This window comes from Mollisia scopiformis (genome assembly GCF_001500285.1).
Source record: "Mollisia scopiformis unplaced genomic scaffold LY89scaffold_7, whole genome shotgun sequence".
NCBI lineage: Eukaryota > Fungi > Ascomycota > Leotiomycetes > Helotiales > Mollisiaceae > Mollisia > Mollisia scopiformis.
This window is the reverse complement of record NW_017263587.1, coordinates 1,494,553-1,520,662: the sequence shown is the minus strand read 5'-3', so window position 1 is coordinate 1,520,662 and position 26,110 is coordinate 1,494,553. Positions and strand designations below refer to the sequence as shown.

The window sequence follows — 26,110 nt, the reverse complement described above, 5'->3', positions numbered from 1 at the left end:
TCTGTGATTCACAGTTAGACATGTGGCTGATCGTTCCCTCTCCTTACCTGAAAGGGGAATGTGGAGCAACCCAGGCCAGATCCATCCGTGGGGGGGCTTCTTTAAAGTCTCCACAGGTGTCAAAATAGAAAGCCCTCGCTTAATATCAGATTACGGTAATCATCCCGAATATCGTGACGTGTTTCAACAGGCCACCGAAGCCTCCAGCCGCACTTTTTGACAGGGTTAGGGGGCCGCAGTCAGCGCGATTGCTTGGCCAGAAAGTCTACACCCAGTCGTCGTAATACCGGTACGAGATCGAAACTCTCAGTTTCGGAACAATTCAATTACTCTCTTCCCTTTCCCTTGTCACTTTATTTTTGCTCCATCGTCGGAAGTGAGTGTTTGCACTGCAACTTATTGCAGAGGCCATTATGTGCCATCTCCACGAACAAGCAAATAATATCGCGAAGCCTTAGGAATTTCCCTCGACACCTCCCGTCAATCTCGGAACTGCGTGGCACAGCGCCGCCGCCATCCATCGCGATCGCAGAACTCGAATTTCGAAGGAGGGAGTGCTCCAGGTCGCGGAGACAATGTCGACCTTACATGCTGGCTCCAGCTCTCCGGGCACTGGCATATTTGTCATTAACAGAGCGAGAATACTCGTGGTGGTATCGTTAATATTGACGTGAGTCGCCGACTATCCTCACCCCCAAAGAATGTGAGCTGATATGCGATTCTTCAACTACAGATGGACAATTGCGAGCCTGTTACCAAGATATAAGCAAACGGTCCTCGACCTAGGAAGAGAAAGGTACAATGATGCCATCGAACATTTGCCCGCCGTCAAAGTCGACTGGCACCCAAAATACGACCCGAAATCCCAATTCAATGCCTCGAAAGTCGCCCTCATGATCGAGCCTCGCCCGCTCCCGCATCTTGTTCCCCAGATCCTGCACATGATTTCCGTGGTTCCTCCGGACTGGAGATTCATGTTCATCGGCTCGAATAAGAGCGTCATCAGCGTCTCCAGAAGCTTTGCAACCCAGTACCAGGAAGCAAATGGGAAACTGGATCTGGTGGTCCTGCCAAAGCCCTGGTCGATCGAGAGCAAAGAGGGCGTCTACAGGTTGCTCACGGATCTGCGATTTTATGATGAATTCATGCCAGAAGCCGAGTGGTTGTTGAAATTCGAGTCCGATAGCATAATGTGTGCCAGATCAGACGATAGCTTAAATGACTGGCTGCACTACAGCTGGGCGGGAGCTCCGAGGTCAGTGTAAAAACCATATTCTGCCTTTTGCCGCATGCTAATGATATACTCACAGATCCGCAACGGACCGGTTCGCTGGAAACGGAGGACTCTCCTTACGCAGAATATCAGCAGTCAGACAAATATTGAACTTCCAAGCACGATATAACGATACAGAGCCAGAGGATGAATGGTTCGGGAAACGACTTACGGTTCTACCAGGAGCGAAGATAGCGAATGGACAGCAAGAAGATCATTTCTCGGTCGAATCAGTATGGCATGAGAAGCCCATGGGATACCACGTCCGAGACGGCGGAGAGAATCTCGCAGACGACGTATGGAAGGACCCCCAAAGGAGAAAGGAGAATTTCGAATACTGCCCAGAACTCTCGATGATCATGCCCATGAAGCTGGAACGAGAAAGATGTGAAGGCGACAACAAGCAGGGTGAAATCGTTGGAGAGAGGAAGGGAGGAGGCAGAGAGTAAAGATCTGACGGTCTCGATATTGGGAGATCATCTGTTCTGTAATTTTAGCGTTCCCAGTTCGCCGATTTCTATGCATGCATTGGAGATACGCAAATAGGAGATATCTGGGGATGGTGATTTTCGTGGTCTGGTCTGGCGTCTGGGGGTGTCCGGATTTTGATGCTCAATTGGAAAAGGGGTTCGGTAGAAGATACACAACAAATCCATGGCCATGTTCATTCAATTTGCTGTGTTTTAAGGTGTTTGTTTGTGCATACTTGATTATATTTGGGATATCACTATCAATCTTTCCGGAGGCTTCATGTCATCAAGCATATCAGGCATGGTAGAAAACATTCTGAAGGAAATCCAAGCTGATCTGAGGTTCAAGGACATTCATTTCGTTACTGTCAATTTAGATTATCTCCAGTCAAGCTGCTTAGAATCAAAAGAACCTCCCATTCATCAGGTCATTCCCACCAAGACGGACTTTCTTCTTTTCTACTTGATTGCCCTTATCTCGTTTACGGCAAGCTCAAGAAGTAGTCAAGCATCTTCGGATAGTTAGGAGTTCCTATTCTTCAGTAAGCCTCCCATTCCCTATTACGACAAAAACGAATACTCACCAAGTCCCGTAGCTGGGTCCCAGCCTGTCGCAGCTGGAAATCCTTTCGTTGCACAGCCTGGGTTCGATCCAGTCGTGATGTCGTTCAGCACATGTGGATTGGCATACAAGGCTGGGTTCAAAAAGCCTAGGGTCTTCTTGCCGATGTTGAGACGTTGCTCGTTGATTCTGTTGATGAGGGAGGCCCACTACAACGAATTAGTACGAGGCTTCCTGTCAAGAAAGATTCCTACTTACGATGGGAGTAGCAGCACTGGTTCCTCCTTCTACCCCGGTCTCGCCGCCAATAACAACGGCAAGGTTCCATCCATTTGCTGATACATCAGGATACCTGTTTGTTCATGAGCATGATTAATTATGCTCTGGACTAGCACTTAAAGTGTGACATTGAAGAGGCGAGAACTTACCCACGGCCACTGCGGTTGTAAAGCCCATCTGTTGTCGCCAAGCTCACATTCCCACGGTAGTATTTGTAGCCAGGGTCATGTCTTTGAAGGTAGTCATAGACCGCTGAATGCTGGTAGGAAGGAACAGGGTAAATATTACTGAAACCACCACCAGACGAATATCCCCAATCTGGATAGTCGGCTACACTCTCGGGTTCGTAGACGGTGCTGTTTGGATTTATTTGCGTGGCGCCAACGCTCGTCACATAAGGACAACTGGAGAGAGTCATTGTGTTAGTAATGAAATTGGGAACAGAGATTTACTTACCTGGTGGGAAATCCTGGACTGAAGATTTGTCCGTAAGTTCCAAGGCAGCCATCGACGTTACCATCCCCATATCGACCAGCCACACCGGCGTCTCCAGATGCAAAGAAGATAGAAGTTCCTTGAAGACCCAATTTCATGTATCTAGGTTATATGAGCATGCAGAGCATATTTTTAGATCAAGTCTTACTCGTTACACTGTCTTTGCTGGTAGTATGTTGGCCAGTCAGCTTCCGAGCCGCCGTATGAGACCGATATGACATTAGTTGGCTACCTGTCATGAGCGGATGATTCAAAATCTCTCATACAACGTACTTCGTAGACACCACACATCAATTGGCCTTTATACCCCCCGGACCAGACTGTGTCAGGATAGACCGGATCAATAGCTTAATTATCTTTAGTCGAGGTTTTAACGGGATCAATTGGGAGCATACGATCATTACCAGTCTCGCCGAAGGCTGAGTATGTACAGTATGACTATTATAGTAAATTAGTCTCGGTCACCGTAGGAATAGCTGTCAATTTACTCCATCAATTGCGTCCAAGAACGTGTTAAGCTGTGGAGCAGTTAGTAATATGCTTAGGACAGCGCGTAATGTACACAATAGTCTCGGTCTCCCCGGACAAGAATGTCACTCACAAAGCCGCGAGACGTATATGCGCTATACAAATCATCTGTCTGAAATAACGTTACGTTCTGGGGGTAGATGATGGGATACGACAGCTGGAGATCTAAGTCAGACTCTGGTCCAGCATCATACTGGGGCACGGGCGCCTGTGCTCCATCAATGAAGGCAGGCACTGGATGCGTTCCTTGAGGAATATACGGTGTGAAATTTGCGAAAAAGGTGTCGAGATCAGCCTGATCATAAAAGTCGCCTTCTTCGAAGATCCCAAGAGAGTTGTCGGTGCGTGCCTGACCACCTGGATACTCAGGCGTTTCCGGAAATCCGTACAGAGCTCTGAGGCAAGCAGGGGTTAGGGCATTGTAGCATTGAGAAAGGTCGTCATTAGTCGAGATATCTGTAGCCCTCTGGAATGGGATAGAACTGTGGATCCTATTGCTAGCAGAGCGAGCCTTCACTGAACGCTTGCTTGGTGCAGATAGCTTGATACCGGGCGTGATGTAATCCAAGTGTTCTTGAATATATTTTGGGACGTGGTAGCTAGACGAACGTCAGTGTGACATCAAACAGACAATTGAACTTTGGTACCTCTCACAAGCAGCCGTAGTCTGGCCATCTACATGTTCATAGAGATGATATTCGGTGAGAAGAAGTGTTTCAGCTTCTTCGGTGGTGGCATCAAAAGCAAGCCAACCTTTATTGTCAGAGTGGGTAAGACGCTGAGGAGCGATCCCCGAGTCAATCAACCAAGCTCGTACGGCATCGACTGTTTTCTGTTCAGGGGCAAACATCTCAATGACCTCCTCCGACGTCCAGTGTTTGGAGTAATTGGGGGAGCTGGGATCAGATCTACGTCAGGTTAGCAGAGAGTTCGATGAAATTCACGATTGGACATACATATCCATAAGAAGATCATGTCCAAGATGCAGGTTTCTCTGCTTCAATCCAATTCTCATGGGAAGACGAGCATTGGCGGAAAGTCTCCCTCTCTTCTCCCATTTTTTTGCAACTGCAGTGTCCCGCTTTTCGTGCACCGCATGGGTATGGGGAATAGCGGCAGCTGAAGCTATTGCAGCAAAGCCGAAAACTAAGCCCAAGTTCAAGAAACGCATGATGAGAAGTAGAATTTGAAGAAATCAAGATAGGAGTGGGAAAAATGAGAGATTGGCAGAAAGCGTCCATTTTGAAGTACTGTCAAGAAGCCGTTGGACTCTTCGGGGCACACGAGCACAACTGGCAGCCGTTGAGCCATGTGCCATGTTACCTCATGTATGCCACGTGCCTTGATGGTTATCTTGGAAGAGGAGAAAGGAGAAAGTCTGTCATAGTGAAGAGCCTCAACAATAAGTTGTGGTGTAACTGAACGCTTCTGGCAAGTGAGGAAACTCCAAAAAAAAGGTAAGTACAAGTACGACAATAGCGGCTCACTGCTTAGGAAATTGCTACACAGCACTTGCAGCTGCTCGTATTGAGAAGATTGAGAGGTTCCCCTTCATCGTGGATGTAGATCCGTTCCGTTTGCCGGTCAGGTACAGCATTACCAAGGACGACGGTATTGTTTGGTAGTTGTGCAGTTCCGCGCATCGACCAATCTGCGGTCTGTGCTGCCGACGTAAGTGACTCCTAAAAATCGAAGAAATGAAGAAACATGAGCAAATTGCGCATGAACAATTTGCATTTGAACACTTCATCAAGAGACGCTTGCCATTGCCGAGAGGTACACAAGAGAAGAGAAGAGTTGAGATGTCACATAGATTGACTATTCTCTGAAAACTTGCGTGCAATGGCGGCATCACCATTCTGCACTCATGGTTCTCGGAGAATTTTTTCAAAGAGACAAGTGACTCACAGTCCCATCTTTAACTTTCTTATCCCTTATATATAATCGGTGGATTTCCATTTTCCTTGGCCTGATTGATATCTAGTGCATAGCATTTCGAACTTTCAACAGGTACAGAGTTGTGTCACGAACGGCTACCTGCACCATGGATGTACCTATCTCAACCGCTGGTCTCGACCTGTCCCTGAATAAGGAAGAGGGACCGATCAAGTACTTCAGCTGGCCACAGCATGATGCATTGCAAAGCTTTCTTCCTACTCTGCACCCGTACCTTCCATACAGCAACCCTCTTTACAACCGCATGAAAGCACCGCATAATCTCCCCTCAAGACATTGTCTTTTCGCTGCAACATTCTCGCCCGGGACAACAACCATACCAAAGATCTTCACGATTTTGTTTGCAGATCGCTCTCGACATGAAGAATCCCAGATATGGACGTTCAATTCGTTGAACAGCACCACCAAGCCATTGACGGCATCCCAACAAGAATCCCTGACAATGCATATGAATGCCGCTGTCCGTTTTCTCAAAGAATCGTCAATACCAGAAGCTCCGGGGTGGCCATTCTCACCGATTCTGAAGTTTGCTTGCCTGCATGAGCATCTGACTTCAACACTTGTGGCAATCGGGAATCCGAGTAACGCAGTGCCACGCCAAAGTCACTGGAATTGCTGGCTGGTAAACACATCCACCATCTCCCCCGCATCTGAGAAGGCGTTATCAGAAGGATACACAATCACACGGGTTCCAGATGACCAACTGGACATTGTCATATCCACATCTTCCATTCCTCGGCAACCTTCCACGTATAAGCTCCTTCCAAGCGTCGGAGTTCTAGATCCCAACGATAAGTTGATTGCTTGGGGCTATGTTGGAATTGATGGGTCGTTTGCAACCTTGTATGTTCTCCCCGACTTCAGGGGCAGAGGAATTTCTAGCATCATAGGCAGGGAATTGCTGAGTCGACTGAACAATGGAGACTTCTCCGACATGGGGTATGATGGGAAGAGTGGATGGGTGCATTCTGATGTCTATGACGGAAACGCAGGGAGCGAGGCTGTGATGCGCGGCTTGGGAGGATTCATTGCCTGGAAAAGCAGTTATGTCTGGATTGATAGTGCCAGACTTTGACATCAATTCTAGGTTTCCTACAAGCCTTGGTACAACTGCCCCGCAGGCCTTCCTCCGCCTCTCTTTTACCACAACCTCATCGCAACGTGTGCGGCATTTCTGCAGAAGTTTTTACTCAACACCTAACCCACAACATCTTCTGTACAATCTTCGCTCTTACTCAGATCCCCCAACCGAAAGCATCGTACTATAACGTCCAAGATTAGCAGCTATTTTGACAGCCGTCCTAGTGGGCCAACTAACCTTGATTGCAACATCCAACAGCTCTGGGTACAAGTACATATCTTCGGCGATGCTATCAATGAAGCTCTTGACAAATGCCTTCCTGTCCTCGTACCGCTTCTGCTGGGCATTTCTGCAGTCTGTGAATACTGCATTGCGTTGTCGAGCTGCTTCTTGATCTATGGCCTCTGCTTTCTCGCGTTCTCGGAGCTTGGCATACGATTGAATATAGCTACGACCCTCGATAGGTTCGATTTTTGGAATTGCATCTCCTGTCTCAGATATCAGCTTGTCCCGCTTCAGGTTCAGCGAGTCCTGATAGTGTGTACCCATCTTCTTGCTACTGAATACCTCACCAGATTCTAGAAATTGAACGTCAGCGCGATCCTTTCAGGATTGAGGGACAAGAAAACATGCCCTCGACACCATTTCTATCATTGTACTTCTTCTTTCTGGCGTTTTCTGATTCTGTGATTGTGAAAATCAGCCCGTATTCAGAAGTTAGAGGATAGGGGCAAGACTTGCCCCGTAAGTAAGCCACGCGCATCTTTCGCTCTAATTTGGTGATCCTGCTGGTATTAACCAACATCTTTGCTCGAGAATCACCAAGCGATAGTTCCGCATAGTAATAGGCCTGCAGCTTCTCGGTGATCACTGCTTCGTTGCGCTCCTCCAGCTCAATCTGTGCAATGAATTAAGTGACATCCATTGCATCGTCCTTGAGAAGACCTCTTCGGAATATTTGAAAGTTGGCAAAATCAAGTGTATAAATAGTGCGCTATTGTAAAGAGCGAGTGCTGTGATTCAGCACTGCGAAAGCTCGTCTTTGGAAAAGAAGTCAAGATTGTGCGATGAGGAGATATTGAACGGAAGTCCTTATTTCTTCAAGATCAATTTGAGATAAAGGTGGAGCCCTAGATTTCCGGATTCACCACTATGTTTGAATCCATCACTTCAACTTTGAAACGGTTGTACCATACAATAGAAGATGCAAGGATGAGCTAGAAGTCTATCTGAATGCTGCTTGAAGCTGATTGGAAGATCTTGAAGTCTAGTAGTAAGCATTCTTGTGTTTTTTCTATCTTTGACATCTGAGTGGGTTCATTGATGCTTGTACTATAAAGTATAGTTGTCGTCTTTGATATGGGATCGATAAATAGAGCTTTTGATTCGGTAAATTATCCTACTTAGGACACCTATTTCTTTGGCAGAATTGGCAATATCTGTCTTTGTGTAGAAGGATTGAGTAGTGAAATAGAGGAGGTCGATTTGCACCAAGTGGCGCTTCCATCTGTTCTTGAATGGAATCGACTATGCCCTTCTATCGCACTGCATGCGCTTCCCTGTGCCATCGAAGCCTTCACTTGATGTTTCTCGCCTAGTGTGAAAGAGCTTGAACTATCTGTTTATCGTTCAAGATCAGCCGTATTGCTTTCACAAATACGGCCTTTATGCGAGTAAAGCTCCCCATGAGTGAAGTGTGCAATTTTCATAGAATCTGCCTTGCTCTTTCTTCAATTTTTTTTGTCTTGGTCACACATCAGCCTCGAATCTTGGCAGCATTGTAGCGCAGGAAAGATGAACTCTTCTTGCTCGGTCAATCATGCACACGATAGAGACACCACACACATGGCATAGACGCTAGTCTCGTCTTGGATGATCAGGAGCAATGCTGAGGAATCCTTGTGTACTGAAGACCTGCGCCATCGGATAGGCACATGTCACTTGAAAGGAAAAGAGTGACAACACAATGCCAGCACACTCGTACGACCCTTTCAGCTGTGCACACTTTCAACACCTTCCATTCGTTCCGTTTGCTTTGTATCTGATCGGCGCTCCTTTTCTATTCATTCGGCACCTACCCGTACAAGTGATGAGGGAATGTGCGATCGTTCCTTGTGTATAGCAAATGGTGCAACGAAATTGCTTCCCCTGCGGCTTGTATCGTGACCTTGACCGAGCAAGCAAAGTAGGCTGTAAGTTAACCACTGACTGAATAACAAGAGTAGCCGCATGAAATCTGAAAATTACCTACCTATATAAGATATACAAGGAAAGGTAACTACTCCATTCGAAAAAGTAATTGAGCGTGATGGCATACTGCCTATTGTTCTATAAGTCCTCTCACTCCGTCCACTTTGGTAAGTACCGTGTCTTGCAGTGGACATTGCATGCGAGCCGGCTCATTCCGAGGCGGTGATGGGGGCACGTTCCCCGCAAGTTGCTTGCATCAAGTTCTTGTGGAGAGGTTTCCGTGGAGCAAAAATTCCCGTGGAGCGAACGTTCTTGTGCTAGATATCCCAATCATCACTGGCGTTCCTGAACGAGAATTGCATTGGTCGAGTTGACCGCGCGTAGTCAACATCTCCGTTGAAGTGACGAACGACTTCCCTCACACACTGAATATGCCGAGTACCTTGGTTGTGGTTGAATTCACTTTGAAAGAGTCAAGAGCGAAATATCTTTGCAAACTCATGTCGAGCATCGTCTTTGTAGCCCCTCTTCCCACTCATCATCCTGCAGCGGTACGTCATTCCCACATGAACATGCTTTGTCCATGCTCGGGATTGTGGCCCTGGAAGTCTCCTCATTCGCACGTCTTCTGTATACTTCTGAGTTGGGACCCGTCAAGAGATGGGATCAATCTGGCGAGATATTCTATGACTTCGTATTCTTATAATAATATATTAATGAAATAGCGCGCTAGCGCTATGTACACAAATAGCACGATATGCACTTTCCACAGAAAACAACACTTAGCTTATGTGGTCACGCTCTCTGGTACCTTTTCTTTGCCTTCTTTTGTGGATGATTTAGAGAAAGGAAGGCGGTGAGAGGGGTATTTATATATATCTTGCTTCAAGTTAAACGATTTTGCCGTCAAAAACTTCACTTTACTAAACTCACAAGATCTTTCAATTTTAGTGAGTTTGTGGATTCACCTACTTCTGGTTTTGGGTGTGTGTTATATACCCCTCCTCCCTCTACTTCCCTCACCAGGCCGTTGCAATTCACTTTTCGATCACAAAACCCAAGGACAAGTCGGCTATTGGTGAAGACGTTACATTCACTTTTCTTCCTCCCATCCTTGATCTTACACATTCAAAGCTATCCCACACTTCGCTGCAAGTGATATGCGGAAGTCTACCATCTACGACTGAACTGGATTGATTCCCATGAAGCTAAGATGCTTGTTTGCCAATCATCCCCAATGATCACCAAAGTCGTCAACAGGGAAAGTAGGCCTTGTCCCCTTTACCGGATTGTCGAGAAATGGGCTTCAAGAGGATCTTTGGTGATCGAGGTCATGCTTGTATGTAGGATCCAGGACGAAAAGCGGGATGAGTTCACGGCATCGCCACGAATGGGGCCCAGGGTATAAACCTTTCGCTCATCTTCTTCAAAGTCATCATCATCCCATGGTAATGCTTGGCTTTTCGGTACTCCTTCCAATCCACGAAGAATAATGTTCCATGCTCCCCTTCACTCGCTCTGCCCTACCACCTTTGACAGAGATCAATGCAGGATATATTCAAAGAGCTTCTTGCACGACCTCGAACGCTTGAGCTTACCTTTCAATTCCCTTTGCGAAGCCGCCTGTTGGCGATCTCCGCTTCGCTCCACCCGAGCCGTTTGAATCAAAATTCAATGGCACTACTTCAGCTACTATCAATTGCATCCAATTCTGGAGCCAATTTATCGAATCAGCCTCCTCATCAGAAGACTGGTCAGCATTAGGTCCTCTGAGTAGTTCTGCTAAGCTGAGAACTCTTAGTCTGTACCTGAACGTCTGGGTGCCCCCAAATGCTTCACCATCGTCCAAGCTTCCTGTCAAAGTCTGGATCTATGGAGGAGCGGACGATGCAGGTGGGGTTTCAAATCCACTGTATGATGGGTGTCGTTTGGCATCGGGAGGAGACTCTGTGGTAGTGTCTGTTAACTACCGATTTGGTCCTAGTTGTCCTTGGTGTAGTGACATTCCAGATACAGCTGCTGCTCTGGAAGCACTGGCCCCACGCATAATGCTGAATTCCGTTTGTGCTTGGAAACGTGGATTATTTGCAGAGCTTTACGGCTGCAGAGAAGGAGGTATCGAGGACGATGATGAGCTTTTGGACGGCGATGGCGGAGACGGGAAGTCCTTCCATTGAAGAAATGGAATGGCCGGCCCAAGATATAACTTCTGGTTATGAGGTCGTGGGGTTGAACGTGGTGAACGGGACAATTGTTGGGATGAAAGATTATAGCATTTGCGAGTTTTGGGATGACATTGCTGAGCTGATTGAGGGTTCGTACGGAGTCAATCTGTCGTCCTCGGTGTGATGATGGTGTAGCTTCAAGAGCATGCAATAGATCGTCCTGACTAAGGACTTGAATATCAATCTCTATTCGTCTGCGGTCATGGTGTCTACAGTCGTTTTATTGATTCAGAAGATACTGATAGTGAACGTAACGATCAAACATACCTCATTGATGGGTGGGAAGGAGTTGAATTCAAAGTATTTGAGGAAAATCCTACCCAGTTATACAGATGAGACACAGTATGAGTGGTACTTCTTTACAGAACCTTTCGTTTCACAATCAGCATGTAGAGACGTGGGCAAGATGCTTCAATGACTAGCGTAGACTTGAAATACAAAAATAAAGGGTATCACCGCTGGCTCTCAAGTCTCAAAGTACCTAGGTGACCCATTTCCCAAACACCAAACATTGAGATTTCTTCCCGCAGTTCCCCACCACCCAGCGTCATTGCTCATGTAAAGTGAACTCCTAGAAAAGTCAGTACACGACTAACTGGACAGAGTGACGAATACATACCATCAGAGCGTGACTTAGACACTGAAAAGAGTCCCAAATCGTCTCTCTCAAGTCCATAACCCAGTGATAACACCAACGGCTGCTTCAATGCTTGACTTCGTCCTGCTGCGTACCGTGGCGAGGTTTCTGTCTTTGCTGGGGAGGAGCTTTACGCTTGGTGCCGGTCCACGCAGAGTCTAGTCCCGGAGTGAATCTTTCAGTCTACCATTCTAGTTTTCACAAGGTAATATCACTACTTACGAGAGAATGTGCAGCTACCGCAAAGGTGAACTCCAGATCTTGCTCCGCAGTTCACGCATTCCTCGACGGCTTCTCCAGGCATTGCGGTCTTGCCGAACTCATGTGCCATTTTTGAGGCGTGATGGTGACATCCGGAGGACTTGCAAGCGGGTATAAGAAAGTCCACCGTTCTTGATGTGTACGGAAGGAGGAATGATATGGCCGAGCGGTAGATATCTGTGGCATCTCGGCCACATGTTGCGCAGTCCCAAAGTCTCGAGCCGAGGCGGTGCGTCTGGTATCCCTGTACAACATATGTCCTGATTGCGCTATTGAAAGCTGGATCATGTGTAGGTTGTATAGATTGAGCGGGTTCTTGCTTGTGCGGGCGGAAAACTAAGGATCGAGTAGACATGGTTTTCTGAAGATCAATACTTCATGAGGTCAAGCAGATGAACTGTTGAGAAAATTAGGCTGAGATGGAGAAGTACTGAATCGCCGCTTGGTCGTCAATTGAAGAAAGCGCAATAGTCTAGTAAACAAATCCGAAAATGATATGGGGATGACGCGAAGCTAAAAGTGCCACGTGACTGGGCTGCCTTTGGCAGGCGCGCTCTTCCTTCTCCTCTCGACTTCATGCTCTATGGCAGTTTCATCTGATCGTTCGAAGACATCTCACTACAACAGATTCGAGAAAAGACGTGGCTGTCTTGATCGCTACTTGAAATGTAACACCTACCTTGTCTGCTTAAAGTCTAGCAACCCTCTAGCAACTTACAACGAGGAAATTTCCCCTGGGGCTGGTCAAATCAAGTGTTATTGTGTGAAAATCGAATGACCAGAACGCTCTGACAAGTCTGGTTCCTTAAATCCCATCAACTTGCGATGCAAACACCAGAACATGGCACACTCGCAATCGGAGCATATCTCCTAAGTATGTTCAAATCAGCCAGTCTTAGACTTCCCCGTGTAACAGTTGAGATAATGTGGGCCGCTGTGAGTCTGTAATGGTACCCTCTCGCGTACTCTTTCCGTCACGTACGCTTGTTTGAAGTATTTCGAGGTAGTTCCAAAAGGAGAAAGAAACACGATTGGGTTGCACCCATTATAATGACCCTCTGATCTAGAGCAGAGAAGTCTCCGAAGATAGTGCCTCGCCGCAGCATCTTACGTGTCACAAGTTGGGATGACAGAAGGGAGGATGTTTCTAAACACTTTCGAATTCATGCAACTGACTCCGTGAGACCACACTTGGCCGGAGCTGAAAGCGCAGTCATCTTGGGTATTTAAAGAAACAGGAGGACAAGAATTACTTTCGCAGACGTATTTTGTATCAAGTGCAAACTCCCGCAAGTCCTGTCACTGTAAAGAGAAGCGTATGCTTCAGACCTTGGCAATCTCAGCCAAACCACCGCCCCATTTTACGTCCTGGTGGCCCCAGAAAGATCTTCACGATTGCGGAAGAGCAACGGTTGACACGCATAAGCGTAGGTGATATGAGCATGGATCTTGTGATACACCGGCTACGACAGTCGAATAGGAGGCCAGTGGTCCTCACGACGCTGAGTGGAGGATTGGGGGGATGCGACACTGGCCACGATGTTTCATTATGCATACCGTCTCCAACGTCTACATGCATCATCCCTCACTCGAAGGTGGCTGATCATCCTCTTTAAGTATGCTTGGATCGCTGCGCCTAGACAGTCTGGTAATGTGATAGAAAGTGAAGAAACAATCATTTTCAATTCTTCAAAATTTCGAAAAGTTTTTAAAGACTGGAGATGTCGACGGACGAGAGCATTGCACTTTCAGGGGTTGGTCGTTGTAGTCCAACTCCACCTCCAAGCGAGAACGGGGATGACGCAAATCTCGCTGGCAGCGGTGGTGGTTGCCCGACGAACGCCCCTATCCAAATCAACAACAGCGCTTTGGCTTGTCCACCATCACCACCATCAAGTATCAAAGGACGTCGCAATCGCTCATCGCTACAAAGAGAGGCAAATAGGTCAAGGCAATTCACGAGTCGTTTGCAAAGAAGCGCAACTACCACCGAAAATACCAGTGACAGTGATCTACTAGGGAGGAGACGCGGACGAGGCTTTCGAAGACAGACGACAAGTTTACCTGTGGATCACGGATTAAAAGCAATCGAGCCGCCGCATGAGCAAGCACTCACCAAGATGGCGTTTGCAGAGCAGCAGAAATGGATCACAGTCCAGCAAAAGACATTCACAAAATGGTAGGCTCCGAGTCTGCGCGTTGGAGGACCTTGCATTGACGGTTGGGACAGGCTGAACACCAAGATCGAACCACGAGAACTAGCAGTCGTGGATCTTGTAAAAGATCTGAGCGATGGAGTGAGTATACAGTTGTTCAGCTCATTGCCGTGCGAGGCTGACGGATTGTTTAGGTTATTCTTATCCACCTCCTCGAATGCCTCTCGAACGAGTCCCTCGGCCGCTATGCAGCGAAGCCAAAGTTACGAGTGCAGCGATTTGAGAATGCCAATCTATCTTTGGACTTCATAAAGTCGAGGGGTATTCAGATGACGAACATTGGAGCAGAGGATGTCGTGGATGGTAACCGGAAGATCATATTGGGTCTCATCTGGACCCTAATCTTGCGATTCACCATTTCCGATATCAATGAGGAGGGCATGACTGCAAAAGAGGGTCTGCTACTCTGGTGTCAAAGGAAAACAGCTTGCTACGAGGAGGTCGATGTACGAAACTTCACAGACAGCTGGAATGACGGCCTCGCGTTCTGCGCCTTGTTGGATATTCATCGTCCGGATCTAATCGATTACGATGCTTTGGATAAAAACGACCACCGTGGTAACATGCAATTGGCTTTTGACATCGCTAGCAAGGAGATCGGTATACCTGATTTATTGGATGTGGAGGATGTGTGCGATGTTGCTAAGCCCGACGAACGAAGTTTGATGACATACATAGCCTATTGGTTTCACGCATTCTCGCAGATGGAGAAAGTTGAGAATGCAGGACGGAGGGTGGAGAAGTTCGTCAACAACATGCAGGGTGCTTGGGAGATGCAGAGCGCATATGAGAGAAGGATGCGAGCTCTGTTGAAGAATGTTCAGGAGCAGGTTGTATTCTGGCAACAAGCAAAGTTCGAAGGAACTTATGTTGATGCGAAAAGGCAAGCAACGGAATTCAGTGCCTACAAGAGGGGGAAGAAAAGGGAATGGGTTGCAGAGAAGAGCGATTTGGCTGCACTGCTCGGGAATATCAAGACGAAAATGAGCACTTACCGGTTGAGACCATACGAGCCTCCAGCGGAGTTGAGGCTATCCGTTTTGGACGACGAGTGGTCGAAGTTAATGAAGTCGGAGATGGCTAGAGGTCAGCTCATCAACGAGACAATCAGAGAGTAAGTTTGAGAATATGGTCTTATCAGCTAAAGCTAACACAAAATAGTATCAAAAATGCTCTTCGCAAGTCTTTTGCAGACAAGGCCAATGACTTTGCGCTCGCTCTTAATACTATGCAATTAGCAATCTCCGGGCTCGAAGGCGATGTTGAGGACCAATTGACCCATGTTCGCCGATTGAATGAGAACCTGGAACCTATGAATCAATATCTTAAGAAGATCGAGGAAGTTGATCAAAAGTGCGAGGAAGCGAACATCGAAGAGAACGATTTCACAACTTATACTTACGATGAATTATGTTACGAACTTAGCCTGGTCAAGAATTCAGTCTCCAAAAAACTCGCGTTCCTGGACAACCAAGTTGTGGCACGGAACATGACCAATTTGACCCCGATCCAACTCGAGGAGTTCGAAAGTGTGTTCCGTCACTTTGACCGTGATGTCACCAACAGCCTCCAGGAACTGGAATTTAGTGCTGCTCTTGCCTCACTTGGCCTTGTCTTCAGTGAAGATGAAATGCATGAGTATTTCATCGAAACGTCGAATGGCAAGGACTATGTGACCTTTGAGCAGTTCATTCGTTTTATGGTCGATGTTACCGAGGACCAGAACACTGCTGAGCAGGTCTTCCAGAGTTTCCGCGAGGTAGCCGATGGCAAGCCGTACGTTACGGAGATGGATCTGCGCCACAGTCTTGTTCCGGACGATGTCATTGACAAGCTTACGAAATTTGTACCTCTTCACAAGGGCCCTGACTTGCAAGAGGATAGAGGCATGCCACAGTATGACTACATCAGCTTCATGGATGGCTTGATCAGCGATCCAAACGAAGGCCCCGAGGAGAGTGGTGCTCTTGCAGATCTTCCAAACGGAAGAAGTCCGCAGAGAGCCAGTGCGGCAGGAAGCAAGACGAACGGAATTCATTGAGCGTAAGTATACATGCATAGGATTGGGAGTTTTTTGATTTGGCAGTGAAGGCAAAGGTCGGTGCATGGTTCGAGGAAAATGTACAGTAGCGAGATGGAGCTCGTATGGTGTTTTCCTTGGATGGGTTATTATGGAATTAGCATGCAATCAAGGCGAAGGTGGGTGACGAACATGGATTATTTACAGTTTGTTCCTTCAGAGGCTGATGGTAGATAAGAGTCGCGATGGATTGGAGGATGATACCATTACTATAGAATAGTACAAACGTTAAATCCACCCTGATGACATAGTGTGAGGTGAAGATTGTTCAGAGTAGAAGTAAGTCGTGGTATTTGAGGCCATTCCCAAAATGGACCACGCCCCTTTTCGCGAAGCGAGAATGCAACCTCAGCGCTTGGCCATCACAGCTTGGCGCCCTCTCGACAACACGAGATTCACCTATTTTGATGTTCAAGGTGCACAAGGTGCACAAGAATGTTCAAGAGGACGACTTAAATCTTCGGATTCAGATTATGTTCTCTTGTTCCATGTCCATTCTCCACGCGAGGATTTTAAGGTGACTGAACATCCAAACATTTTGGGCCACGAACTCTTGCTTTATTCATCCTTCAGCGGTGGTTACTCAAGTATTTCATCGTTCGCCATCTTTCCCTATGACGGAGATGGGAGCTGACAGGCAATATGCTGGTCTTGGCTTGGAAAACGGTCGTGTTCGGAAAGAAGTGCTAATCTCGAACAAAGGAATATCGAAAGTTGCAACCATTAAGTTCAAGTTGGAGTATTGCAAGAGGCATTACAAAGAGGCTCTAATGATCTTCACCACTTTTTTCAAGGACAAATTGAATCGAATGAGAGCAGATGCCAGATACTCAATCCACTGGTGATCGATATGACGAGAGACAGGATGTTGATGTCTTGCTTGCTCGCTTTCACATGCAAAGTACTTCTGATCTTCTGTCACCTTCGTCTGAACAGTTCGCGCAATTTCGGGAGATAGGACAACGAGAATGCCGATGAATGTATCATCACAAAACTCTGACAAATCTCACGAGGGACTTGACCAAGGCAAAGATTTAACATCGTTTCGCCTCAGGAAAAGAATTCAAGAATCTGTATCTAATAGCATAGAGTTCTCATTCCGGATCCGCTGGCTTTGAAGCGCGGAGGATGGGTACATTGGTACCCGTTCCATGTTAAAGAACTGCCGTTCCAGATACCGACACTTGCGCGGAGAGGTGTGCCCACGAAAAAAGCTCAATCGTTACCTTAAGGTTCTGCACCTAGTCGATCATCCGTATCCCACCTTACTGCAACCCCTGACCCGCGCTGCTCATCCCAGGCACGAAACTCTCACACTCCAACCGCAAGCTTTCCTTCCGGGCGCCACAAGCGCCGCAGGAACCAAGCTGCTCGTTCAACATATCAAGGAAAACAAGGGCATTTTTCTCATACATCGCACGTTATGAGAGGCGAAGAATCTTGAGATCGATGGGTCACACGAGCCTTAAGGGAAAGGGAAGAATGATGTTCCCTTAAATTGAAACCCAATTAATCTAAATAGCTTAAGTCGACTCCTATAGGTCAGCAGCGTGCTCGTTTCCCTGAGGTCGGGGAACCACTATCAGTCTCTTCCTATTGGGAAGTGTCCCGAGATGGTTTTTGGCTTATTAGGCAACTTTGGAGCCACATGGCTTTGATAAGAGACGATGAGGTTTGAACCGGGGACCCGCGCGAGAGATGAGGGGAGTGGGAGTGGGGGAGCGAGAGGGAGAGGTCCCGCCTGTTCGTCGATCTCTATCTAGTTCGTTACGAGTGAGCTTGGGCTTGAGCTTGAGAGCTGTGCCTGGGAGCAAGTCTGGACCGTGGGTGGAGGCTCTCTTGTCTTTCGCTGTTCATGCGGGAGTCACGGTACAGAGCTCGGGACAAGGAAGGTTCTTACGACCGTAAGAAAGAAGACCGTGGCCGCGGTCATGGATACGCGATACTATAGCCTTCTCGTGCCGTGATGAGCTCCAAGATGCGTGTGAGATGAGGGATTTTGGTATCTCTGGGGCATAAGCAAGCAGCAAGGAGCGCATGAACGGAATCGAAGGTGTATCTTTACCTTCTCATGCGAGGGCGCATGATGTTCAGAGTATTTTTTTTGCATACGAGATGGACGATTCTGACTTCTACCGTACGGCAACGAGAAATGTTCCCCGCTCGCTCAGGTTCGGCGATACCAACGAGGGAGGGAGTGTCATACGAGACGTCGAGGCCCAGACCGATTACTTCTTCCTTCCGCTTCGCAATGCTTGGTTCGACGGCGGAGCATTGGTGCCGGCCCGGCGAAGTGAGGGGATCCTGAGCTTCGAAGCTGGGGGCTCAAGGTTCATTGCTTGCAGCTGTAGATGAATATCGACATGGGACATGGCGGGTAAGGAATGAATTCTTTGATGGGGTCCGAAAAGTCGGGTCGTTGTAGATTATACTGGTGTAAAGCATCTATCCTCCGACATGGAACTTTTAAGCTCTGGTTAATATCTGTATATTGTCGAGATGCACCACATTGAGGCATCGTATAGACGTGTGTCCAAAATGGTTGGGGTCCGGACCAGAATGGAAGTGTGCCTTGTACAAAGGTGTTATGGGTATTTCGAGTCGATATTGATGGGTAGCAAAACACGGCGCTCACTGACTCTCGAGCTTTCTAGCTTGCGGGAGCTAGATTGTGTTCTCTATCGAAGGACCCTGTGGTCCGTGTGGTTTTGATTACTGAATATACTGTTAGAGAGGATCTGGAATGGGTCCTTGCCATCCTGACGCCGCGGCTCCTTCAGCTACTCAGATGTCCCGCGCTCTCCTGACGATTGACGAGGTGCGGGTGGCTGGTGGAGTCAGAGCTTCAGGTGACCCGTGCTAGGAGCTGTGCCTCGACTGCCTCGAGCATTGGAATAGCAGTCAAGGATAAGAACGATTTGGAATTCAGACTCTGTTGAGGATCACCCAGGCTTCAAGGAGAACTGATCGACTCTAAGATTGGTGAAGAAAAGCGGCAGGCTGGGGAATTTATATTGCACTAGCTCATTTATTGGCTGACGTGACGCTCCACGTTTTTGGGAGCTCCAACGACAGGTGCGCAGAACGGGCGGACAAATGGAAATATATTAATGGTGTGGTGGTCAGCTCTCGTGTGTTAGGCATGTCGACGCGAAAACTTCGTCTTGTCACGATCTTGACGAGACTTCAAAATCGTGGAGCTGACCGAGACATGACATGACTGCATAACGAAACACCATGCCGAGAGCGTACAGGCTGAGTGAAGATTAAACCGACTCTGTTAAGATGGACGGGCGAAGTTCTTCCTGCGAAGATATTCTTGGGAAGGCTGTTCCCTTGCAAATGGCCAGTCTCACTGAGCATTGTTGGCTGTCATCCAGCCGCTGTTTAATTTGAAGACGGCAACCGCCGGTACCGACAGAATCATGCCCAGGGCTCCCTTACAGACGATCGCAAGACATATTCGCAGCCCGGTACAGAACCTGCAGAGTCATAGTCATCAGCATGACTGATTGATCCCGCACAGGGTCACGCAGGTTGGATAGGTTGGATAGGCTCAAAGACGACGAGACGGGTACAGCCACCCCTGGGTACCACATTATAATGCCGACGGTCCCGACGGTCTGTCTCTGTCGAGCAGATCTAGCAGAGCCGGGACTACTGGGAGTAGCAGTAGACGCAGTAGACAAACTGGCCCAAAAGGGAAATAACAAAGAAGCGAGAGAAGATAGATTGCCATGCGCTAGATTGTCCCGATCGAGCAGCTCGTTGAACTCTATCGCTGTGACAGAACAAGATTTCCGTGCCAAAGCAAGGTATGGATATGACATGGCCGACCCGCTACAAGATACTAGACTGCAAGGAGGTAAGGTAGGTAGTTTGTGTTACTTCCTTGGCTTGATATGGCAAGATTTAACGACAGACGCAGGTCAGATCTTTTCGTCCCATTTTGAAGCGCTTGAAACACGTGGGCGGCTGCATCTGCCTTTAGGACTGACAGTTTGAAGTTTCTTGGTTTGGCTTCTTGTCTTGAAAGGAGGTTGCGCGCATAATTGACTTGATCTCGAGCTTTCGAATTTCCACGATAGACTTTTCCCCAAACATCGGCCAGTTAGTCGCCAAGGTTCTTCCAGCACCAGCACCAGCGCCAGAACTAGAACAGAACCAGAGCCCGCGGATGCAAGCGCATCTCGAAGCATGACGTTGATTCAGGGTTTCAGGACCTGGAAACGGTGGACGTTAGCCCAGCAGAAGATTAGAAGGATGTTCTCGGAGGTTTTTCTTCCACTCAGACGAGCACTCCGACCTTCTAGACGGACCAGCGATCAGGCACATAAGCTTGAAGACGCTCTTCATATTGTACCTTAATCTTATCAGGCCACAGAAGTAATATATATTTATATTAAAGCCCCAAGTGCCGGCTCGCAACGAGACTCCAAGGCCGCCGGAACCATGAATTCCGTCCGGACGCAGTGGACGTGTGTACCGACCAGCCGGGGACCACGCTCACTTGTTCATGGATGGGATGACCGGTCTCTGTCACAGGGTCAGGGTTCCGTAATGGTCGCTGGGTAGTGCGGCGCTCTCAGAGGTTGTGAGCAGTGATGCTCATCTCTTCTCATCTCTTCTTGTCTCGTCTGATGTCAAAATCAACAAGACTAGGGCGTGGGACGCATCTTATCTTGAGGATGTGGAGAAGAAAGAATATGCATACCGTCGAGCACATATCATCGATGCGGACAGGGTCATTAATAAGCGGCGAAGAGGAAGGTGGAAAGCTGGAGGTTGAGAGGTTAGTGGGAGGTTGGGCGAGGGGGTGGCTGGACGTTCTCACTGCAAGCAAATCACACTCTCTCGTACTGTACTGTACCCGTACACAAACACACACCCTCGAGACACCCACACCACAACACACGCCTGCTGGAAGCCAGATCGAGTAACGTCTGGCGTTCCCGGGTCAATGCGACTTCGTGGCTGCTGCTGTGGCGTTCAGTCGTGCTGATCGACGTTGCCAGCCAGGAACCGGTCGAGTTGGCCAACAGGGTCGCTATTATGGACCCGATCTCTATAAGATGAACAGGAGCAGGGGCCGAGGAGGCACAAGCGAGCGATGTGCGCCATGCTCTTGACGCACCCTCTCGATGCACCCCTCAATCTGGCGGGTAATGAGGTCCGATTAAGCCAAAATCTGCTGGACGTTGAACTTTGCTTCCATCGAACTTCCACTGGTCCGTCGTGTCCATGTCAACCTCGAAGCCAGGCAGCGCATCACATCACACGGAGCAGTACTGTTCCCTAATGCTACCAGAACGCACGAGAAGCAAAGAATAATTCGGCTGATATACCTCTCTCGTCTGAGCCCCCCGTCGAGCCTCGTTGTTTGGCAGAACCAGGTCGACAACTTTGTCCTCTTGTTGCGATGCGAGCGCTGGCTGCATTCGACTGACTGTCACTACTATCACAGACTGCAACGATGAGACAAGAGAGATGAGGTCTGAGAACTTAGAGGATTATAAGGACCACAGGCGGAGAATATTTTGAAATGATAGCACAGAAACACCCGCCGGTGCTGTGCTCGTAAGACACTACTGTAACTGCTGCAGTCCATTACCTGTTCCAGAGGAGCCGCTCCCGGTACGACAGCCACCAACGCCGAAATGCGACGCTCGTCTGTCTGTCGTACACCTCGCGTGTATGAGGGAAGTGAAGCGAGGGGAAGGAAGGGAATGAAAGGGCGTCGGGGCGGTCAGTCAGCCAGCCAGCCAGCCAGCCAGCCAGAAGATACCTACTGTGCGCACATGCTGTCATGCACACAGGCACAGGCAGAGGCAGAGGTAGTCGTGCAGTAAGCAGGTCCGCGGCGAAGCCTGAGGTCCCGTCTGGCAGACGAAATGCGAATGTATGATGCGGGCCGGCAGTGGCAGCGACAGAGTTCGGAGGGGAGGGAGCGATGAGCCATTGAAGGCCTGCAGCTCCCTTGTTGTTGCTTCGCTGTCCCCTCAACGTGCAGCGGTACCTGAATTAGAGATGTTTGGGCATGAGCGTGCGACTCTGTACCTGTGTGTCCTAATGGAAATGCAAGATAATGCTGCTTCTTGTTGTGCTGCGATGAGATGCGGTGAATGCATCGAGAATGTCTCCTGCGGTGCGACGGTTGCTTGCTGCTGTGGCTTGAATAGCAAGAAAAGGAGGTCTCACATGCCTAGGTATTGAGGATTCGCTTGCGTGACCGCCTCGAAGTTCAGGCAAGAACTGGTTAGCTCAGGCATCACGGAAGAAATCGTGCACCTCTTCGTTTCATCTATTCTCCGATTTGTGTTCCTTGCAGCAACCACAAATCTCCAGCAAGGTCTCCGCCGGCAAGGGACATCATCTGTGATTCTGTGCCAGCAGACAGACCGTACGACGATGCACCCCAGTGTCACAGATCCGCCGTGGACACTGGAATTGGGGGCAGTGGCAGTGGTGGTGTGTAGCTGGCCGGGCCCAGTGGCCCATCCTCTTCGTCGTATTGCGCCCTGAGGACCAGCGTATGCACAAGACCTTGTGCCCTACCGGTGGCCAGCGAGCAGGTATCCTATTCCCATCATTGTCATCATCTTCCAGCGGACCCGATATGCACTTTCCCACCGACCCCACAGGACAATGGAGACGGTTTCGTTCCAGGCACAACACAACCAAACCAAACCGAACCAAACGAAAATACCCCAAACCGCCATTGCGAATCTGCCAAGAAGTTTTACTTTGCAAGACATTCGAGGGCGGAGACCGTCCTGGGATGAATTCTCTCATCTCATCTGTCTAGCTTCGTACTTGGGATTGTCCATCCTGCGGCGGTGGGCTGGCTGACGAAGATGCTCTGCATATGTGTTCATTTCACCTAATGCTACAAAAGTTGTCTCCAGTCTGTCTCAGCCCTATGAAATGTCTCTCAGGACCACTCTCCGCGAGCAAAATGCCACCAAGACCGAGGCTGTTTCTCGACGCGGTGACCGAGCTCGTCGTCGCCTCGGACCTCGATACACTGATGAAGAAAGAGGTGAGCTCCAGGCGTGTTGCCGTGAAGAAGGTCCCGAATCTTGAAGGACCCTCGGCCGCTCGCCAACATCCTGGCCTCAGATCTTTTGGGAGGGCCAGGTAGGAAGCCTGCAATTTGTCTGTGATCGCGACCAGCCCAGGGATACGTGCATCGAGTGCTCGAATCATGGGCAGCAGAAGGTGGGGGGAGTACGCGCTAGAATGGTATCAGACGATTCTTGTCCTCGCTGACGGTGCAGAACGACGAAAAAATGTAACCACGCGAGACCAGATGTCGCTGGAAAGCTTCCGGCTATTCATAGTCGAGTTACCTCCGCATCCCAAGCCCACCCCCAATGCTACACTTATGCTGTAGGACAGTTGCACCGTCGTACAATACGCACATCAGAGCGCAATCGCCCAGCGGCCCGCGCTGCCGGGGCAGCTAGGAAGCAGATACGCATGTTCCTGAAGATGCGGGACTTTCACAGGGAGACATTCTTCTAGGACTGAAGTTTTCTCGGGACTGGTCGTCATGGCAGGATGGCGGGATGTGCGCTGCGCACAGACTTTTTCATCTGAACCCTGCCTTTCCATTGTTTGAACTAACGTGCCAGAAAAGATCTAATCTGATGACTTGTGCTGTATCCGGCGCAGGAACTCCCAATATACTCGCGGATTGCTCCTTGAGTGGACTGCTCGTGGAAACAGAGCGGGGCGGGCATCACCAAAAGGTCATCGAGAGCCCGAATCGTCCAGACATCCTTCCATGTCAGGGCATATCGTGCTCTGCTATCAGAATGTTGGTAGAGCCATCCCGGCTATCTTGAAACCATGGGATGGCGCCAATACGGCTGCAAACCTTACCCGCAGCACGCCGAAATGGAAAGGGATAGGCAGCTTCTAGCCTTTCTACGACCGTTGTTGCGAACTCTAGCGTCTATCGAGCTGCCCCCACCATCGCTAAAGACTACTTGCAGGAAGCTTTTGGCAGGTCGGCCAGGCAAGACTTGCACCACATGCACGGCGCTGCATTATGCCAGCCAATTTTAACCTAGCCTTTGTCACACCCTTCGACCTGTGTAACCGAGCCTCTGTGTCTCTCCTCTCTCTGACGTGAGGACGTTTTGCGTAATGACAGGAGCATAGGCGGACTCTGAGCCCCTCCCTCCATCCAGGCCAAACCCTCTTGGTGATCATGGGCGATGCGAGAGTGAGGGAGTTCTCGTACTCGGGGCCCATACCTTCAATCCGTCTGCTGGGAAACTTCCAAACTCCACAATAGATGATCCTCGAGCGGCTTCTAGCGTCAGGGCTGTCACGTTGTCTTGATAGTTTCCGCCAGCAACCAGGGGGCCTGTCTACCCTCGAGATCTGTGCCGTCTTATTGGCCTGGCTGCTGGGCCTTCCTAGTCGTGAACAACGGTTATGCGTTGACCCGCGGAATTCTGGTCGTCCCAGGCACTGGAGTCCAATGATTTGCGTGAGAACGACCCAGCCTCGATCTCTCCGCTCGTTCCCTGTCACACTCGCTTTGCCCTCCATCAGGTTTAGTTGAGATCGATGCACTTCGCGAACGGCGCAGGCCTGCTCCATCTCACACCTGTTCCCGTTGGCTGCTTCGTCGTCTCATCGGATGATTAGACCGGTACCAGGCTCGACCCCAATCACACATTTATATTACTCTGCACTGTTCTCGATAGAGTACTATCGACCAGTTTGGTAGCTTCTCTGTCATTCGTTCTCCCCACAGGACCGACATGGGGCATTCCACACAACACTAGTCATTGAGCCGGCTGCCTTTCGTGTAAGGTTATCATTGTCCGTTGTGGCTAAGGACATTTCCCAATATCTAGAGGCTTGCCATGCATGGTCGAATTTGTGCTGTTGCTTGACTTTCTTCCCAAACAGCCCTCGCCCAGCTACCCTTTTGGACGTGCGTTTATTACATACCCCTCGTCTGATGTCTAAAGTCGACCGTGCAGGCCCTGTCCTTCACCATCTTTGATATTCTCCGTGTGTGCAACGAGCGGACTTCGGTACAAGACTAATCTGCCTCAGCGGTCCTGTGCTGCTCCGGCAAGGTCTGAGAGAAAAGGTCGAGGGCTACAGGGCGCTTCTCGGGTCGAATATCCCTGGTCACAGTGGTGATCATAATCCAGGCATCAGATCAAATCCCTTCAATCTTGCACTATATCATCCGACGTCGACGATCGAACGTGGAAAGCAAGACAGCGGGCCCCCTCCAACTTCACAGGATCTTCAGATTTCCCAAAACAGCCCCAGCACGTCATAAAACCACCAAGCAATTTATCCTTCATTTGGACGAAGCAGAGCACTCGCCACAAGTGTTTAAGGTCCTCGGCCATCCATGACCGCAAGCCGCTTCATATTTCTTGAAGACCGCGTGGTCTGTGAACTCTCACTCTGAACGTATCGACTGTTTTGGGTTGAAATACGCGTTCTGAAGCACGCCGAGAGCCCAGCAGTCAGCCTGTTTGATCCACCATCAAGATTGCGGAGGGATCTGACAGCCTTATCTACTTGGGGATCAATCTCAAATTCTTTTGGGTTCGGATGATCTTTCCAGATCCTCACACACTCCAAGAACGAGCTGTGCGCATACACTTGACGGACAGCATCTATCGACAGGCTTCGAACACTCTACAGCAAACTTGCCTTCGATAGGCTCTATGTTCTCCTCTGGTCAGTGATCAGCCATTGTCCTTAGCGGCCTTTACTCTCGTTCATTTCAGGACTTCGAACAGCGAGCTCATCGATTCCTTCCCCACCTCCAACAACAACATATCGACGCCTTCAACCTTCAGTAAACCGGACCG

At 49.0% G+C, this 26,110-nt stretch overlaps 7 protein-coding genes across 7 annotated transcripts; 4 read left to right on the top strand and 3 right to left on the bottom strand.

Moving 5' to 3' along the window:
* The first annotated feature begins 344 nt into the window (after positions 1 to 344).
* Positions 345 to 2,161, top strand: LY89DRAFT_612348 (uncharacterized protein). Its single transcript, XM_018210614.1, has 3 exons — positions 345 to 670; positions 734 to 1,255; positions 1,311 to 2,161. The coding sequence occupies exons 1-3, from the start codon at positions 576 to 578 to the stop codon at positions 1,720 to 1,722; spliced, it is 1,029 nt and encodes a 342-aa protein (XP_018074542.1). The 5' UTR covers positions 345 to 575; the 3' UTR covers positions 1,723 to 2,161.
* LY89DRAFT_641751 (subtilisin-like protein) lies at positions 2,105 to 4,778 on the bottom strand (the record flags this gene model as incomplete). Its single annotated transcript, XM_018211727.1, has 12 exons — positions 2,105 to 2,275; positions 2,328 to 2,514; positions 2,564 to 2,657; positions 2,734 to 2,988; positions 3,041 to 3,181; positions 3,228 to 3,307; positions 3,353 to 3,426; positions 3,475 to 3,517; positions 3,568 to 3,597; positions 3,681 to 4,206; positions 4,255 to 4,515; positions 4,564 to 4,778. The coding sequence occupies 12 exons, from the start codon at positions 4,776 to 4,778 to the stop codon at positions 2,226 to 2,228; spliced, it is 1,956 nt and encodes a 651-aa protein (XP_018074541.1). The 3' UTR covers positions 2,105 to 2,225.
* Positions 4,779 to 5,558: 780 nt separating this feature from the next.
* Positions 5,559 to 6,716, top strand: LY89DRAFT_473415 (uncharacterized protein). Its single transcript, XM_018207784.1, has one exon. The coding sequence runs from the start codon at positions 5,652 to 5,654 to the stop codon at positions 6,636 to 6,638; it is 987 nt and encodes a 328-aa protein (XP_018074540.1). The 5' UTR covers positions 5,559 to 5,651; the 3' UTR covers positions 6,639 to 6,716.
* Positions 6,717 to 10,047: 3,331 nt separating this feature from the next.
* Positions 10,048 to 11,011, top strand: LY89DRAFT_773049 (alpha/beta-hydrolase; the record flags this gene model as incomplete). The annotated part of the gene is made up of 2 exons (XM_018221922.1): positions 10,048 to 10,173; positions 10,454 to 11,011. The coding sequence occupies 2 exons, from the start codon at positions 10,048 to 10,050 to the stop codon at positions 11,009 to 11,011; spliced, it is 684 nt and encodes a 227-aa protein (XP_018074539.1).
* A 751-nt stretch (positions 11,012 to 11,762) lies between these two features.
* On the bottom strand, positions 11,763 to 12,312 carry LY89DRAFT_666998 (uncharacterized protein; the record flags this gene model as incomplete). The annotated part of the gene is made up of 2 exons (XM_018212950.1): positions 11,763 to 11,854; positions 11,919 to 12,312. The coding sequence occupies 2 exons, from the start codon at positions 12,310 to 12,312 to the stop codon at positions 11,763 to 11,765; spliced, it is 486 nt and encodes a 161-aa protein (XP_018074538.1).
* A 1,500-nt stretch (positions 12,313 to 13,812) lies between these two features.
* On the top strand, positions 13,813 to 16,481 carry LY89DRAFT_612340 (uncharacterized protein). The gene is made up of 4 exons (XM_018210613.1): positions 13,813 to 14,136; positions 14,188 to 14,254; positions 14,308 to 15,287; positions 15,335 to 16,481. The coding sequence occupies exons 1-4, from the start codon at positions 14,078 to 14,080 to the stop codon at positions 16,212 to 16,214; spliced, it is 1,986 nt and encodes a 661-aa protein (XP_018074537.1). The 5' UTR covers positions 13,813 to 14,077; the 3' UTR covers positions 16,215 to 16,481.
* Positions 16,482 to 19,693: 3,212 nt separating this feature from the next.
* Positions 19,694 to 20,623, bottom strand: LY89DRAFT_716609 (uncharacterized protein; the record flags this gene model as incomplete). Its single annotated transcript, XM_018218280.1, has 3 exons — positions 20,573 to 20,623; positions 20,252 to 20,476; positions 19,694 to 20,034 (listed from the first exon to the last, which is right to left on the bottom strand). Exons 1-3 carry the CDS (start codon positions 20,607 to 20,609, stop codon positions 19,694 to 19,696), a joined length of 603 nt encoding a protein of 200 aa, XP_018074536.1. The 5' UTR covers positions 20,610 to 20,623.
* Between the last annotated feature and the right edge of the window lie 5,487 nt (positions 20,624 to 26,110).

What these genes read in the sequence shown, in the direction of transcription:
- LY89DRAFT_612340 (XM_018210613.1), top strand. Translation starts at nt 14,078, where the DNA reads ATGGCGTTTGCAGAGCAGCAGAAATGGATCACAGTCCAGCAAAAGACA. An exon ending in CAAAAGACATTCACAAAATG is followed by an intron (nt 14,137 to 14,187) that starts GTAGGCTCCGAG and finishes CGGTTGGGACAG; the next exon opens with GCTGAACACCAAGATCGAAC. An exon ending in ATCAACGAGACAATCAGAGA is followed by an intron (nt 15,288 to 15,334) that starts GTAAGTTTGAGA and finishes AACACAAAATAG; the next exon opens with TATCAAAAATGCTCTTCGCA.
- LY89DRAFT_612348 (XM_018210614.1), top strand. Translation starts at nt 576, where the DNA reads ATGTCGACCTTACATGCTGGCTCCAGCTCTCCGGGCACTGGCATATTT. An exon ending in GTGGTATCGTTAATATTGAC is followed by an intron (nt 671 to 733) that starts GTGAGTCGCCGA and finishes CTTCAACTACAG; the next exon opens with ATGGACAATTGCGAGCCTGT. An exon ending in AGCTGGGCGGGAGCTCCGAG is followed by an intron (nt 1,256 to 1,310) that starts GTCAGTGTAAAA and finishes ATATACTCACAG; the next exon opens with ATCCGCAACGGACCGGTTCG.
- LY89DRAFT_473415 (XM_018207784.1), top strand. Translation starts at nt 5,652, where the DNA reads ATGGATGTACCTATCTCAACCGCTGGTCTCGACCTGTCCCTGAATAAG.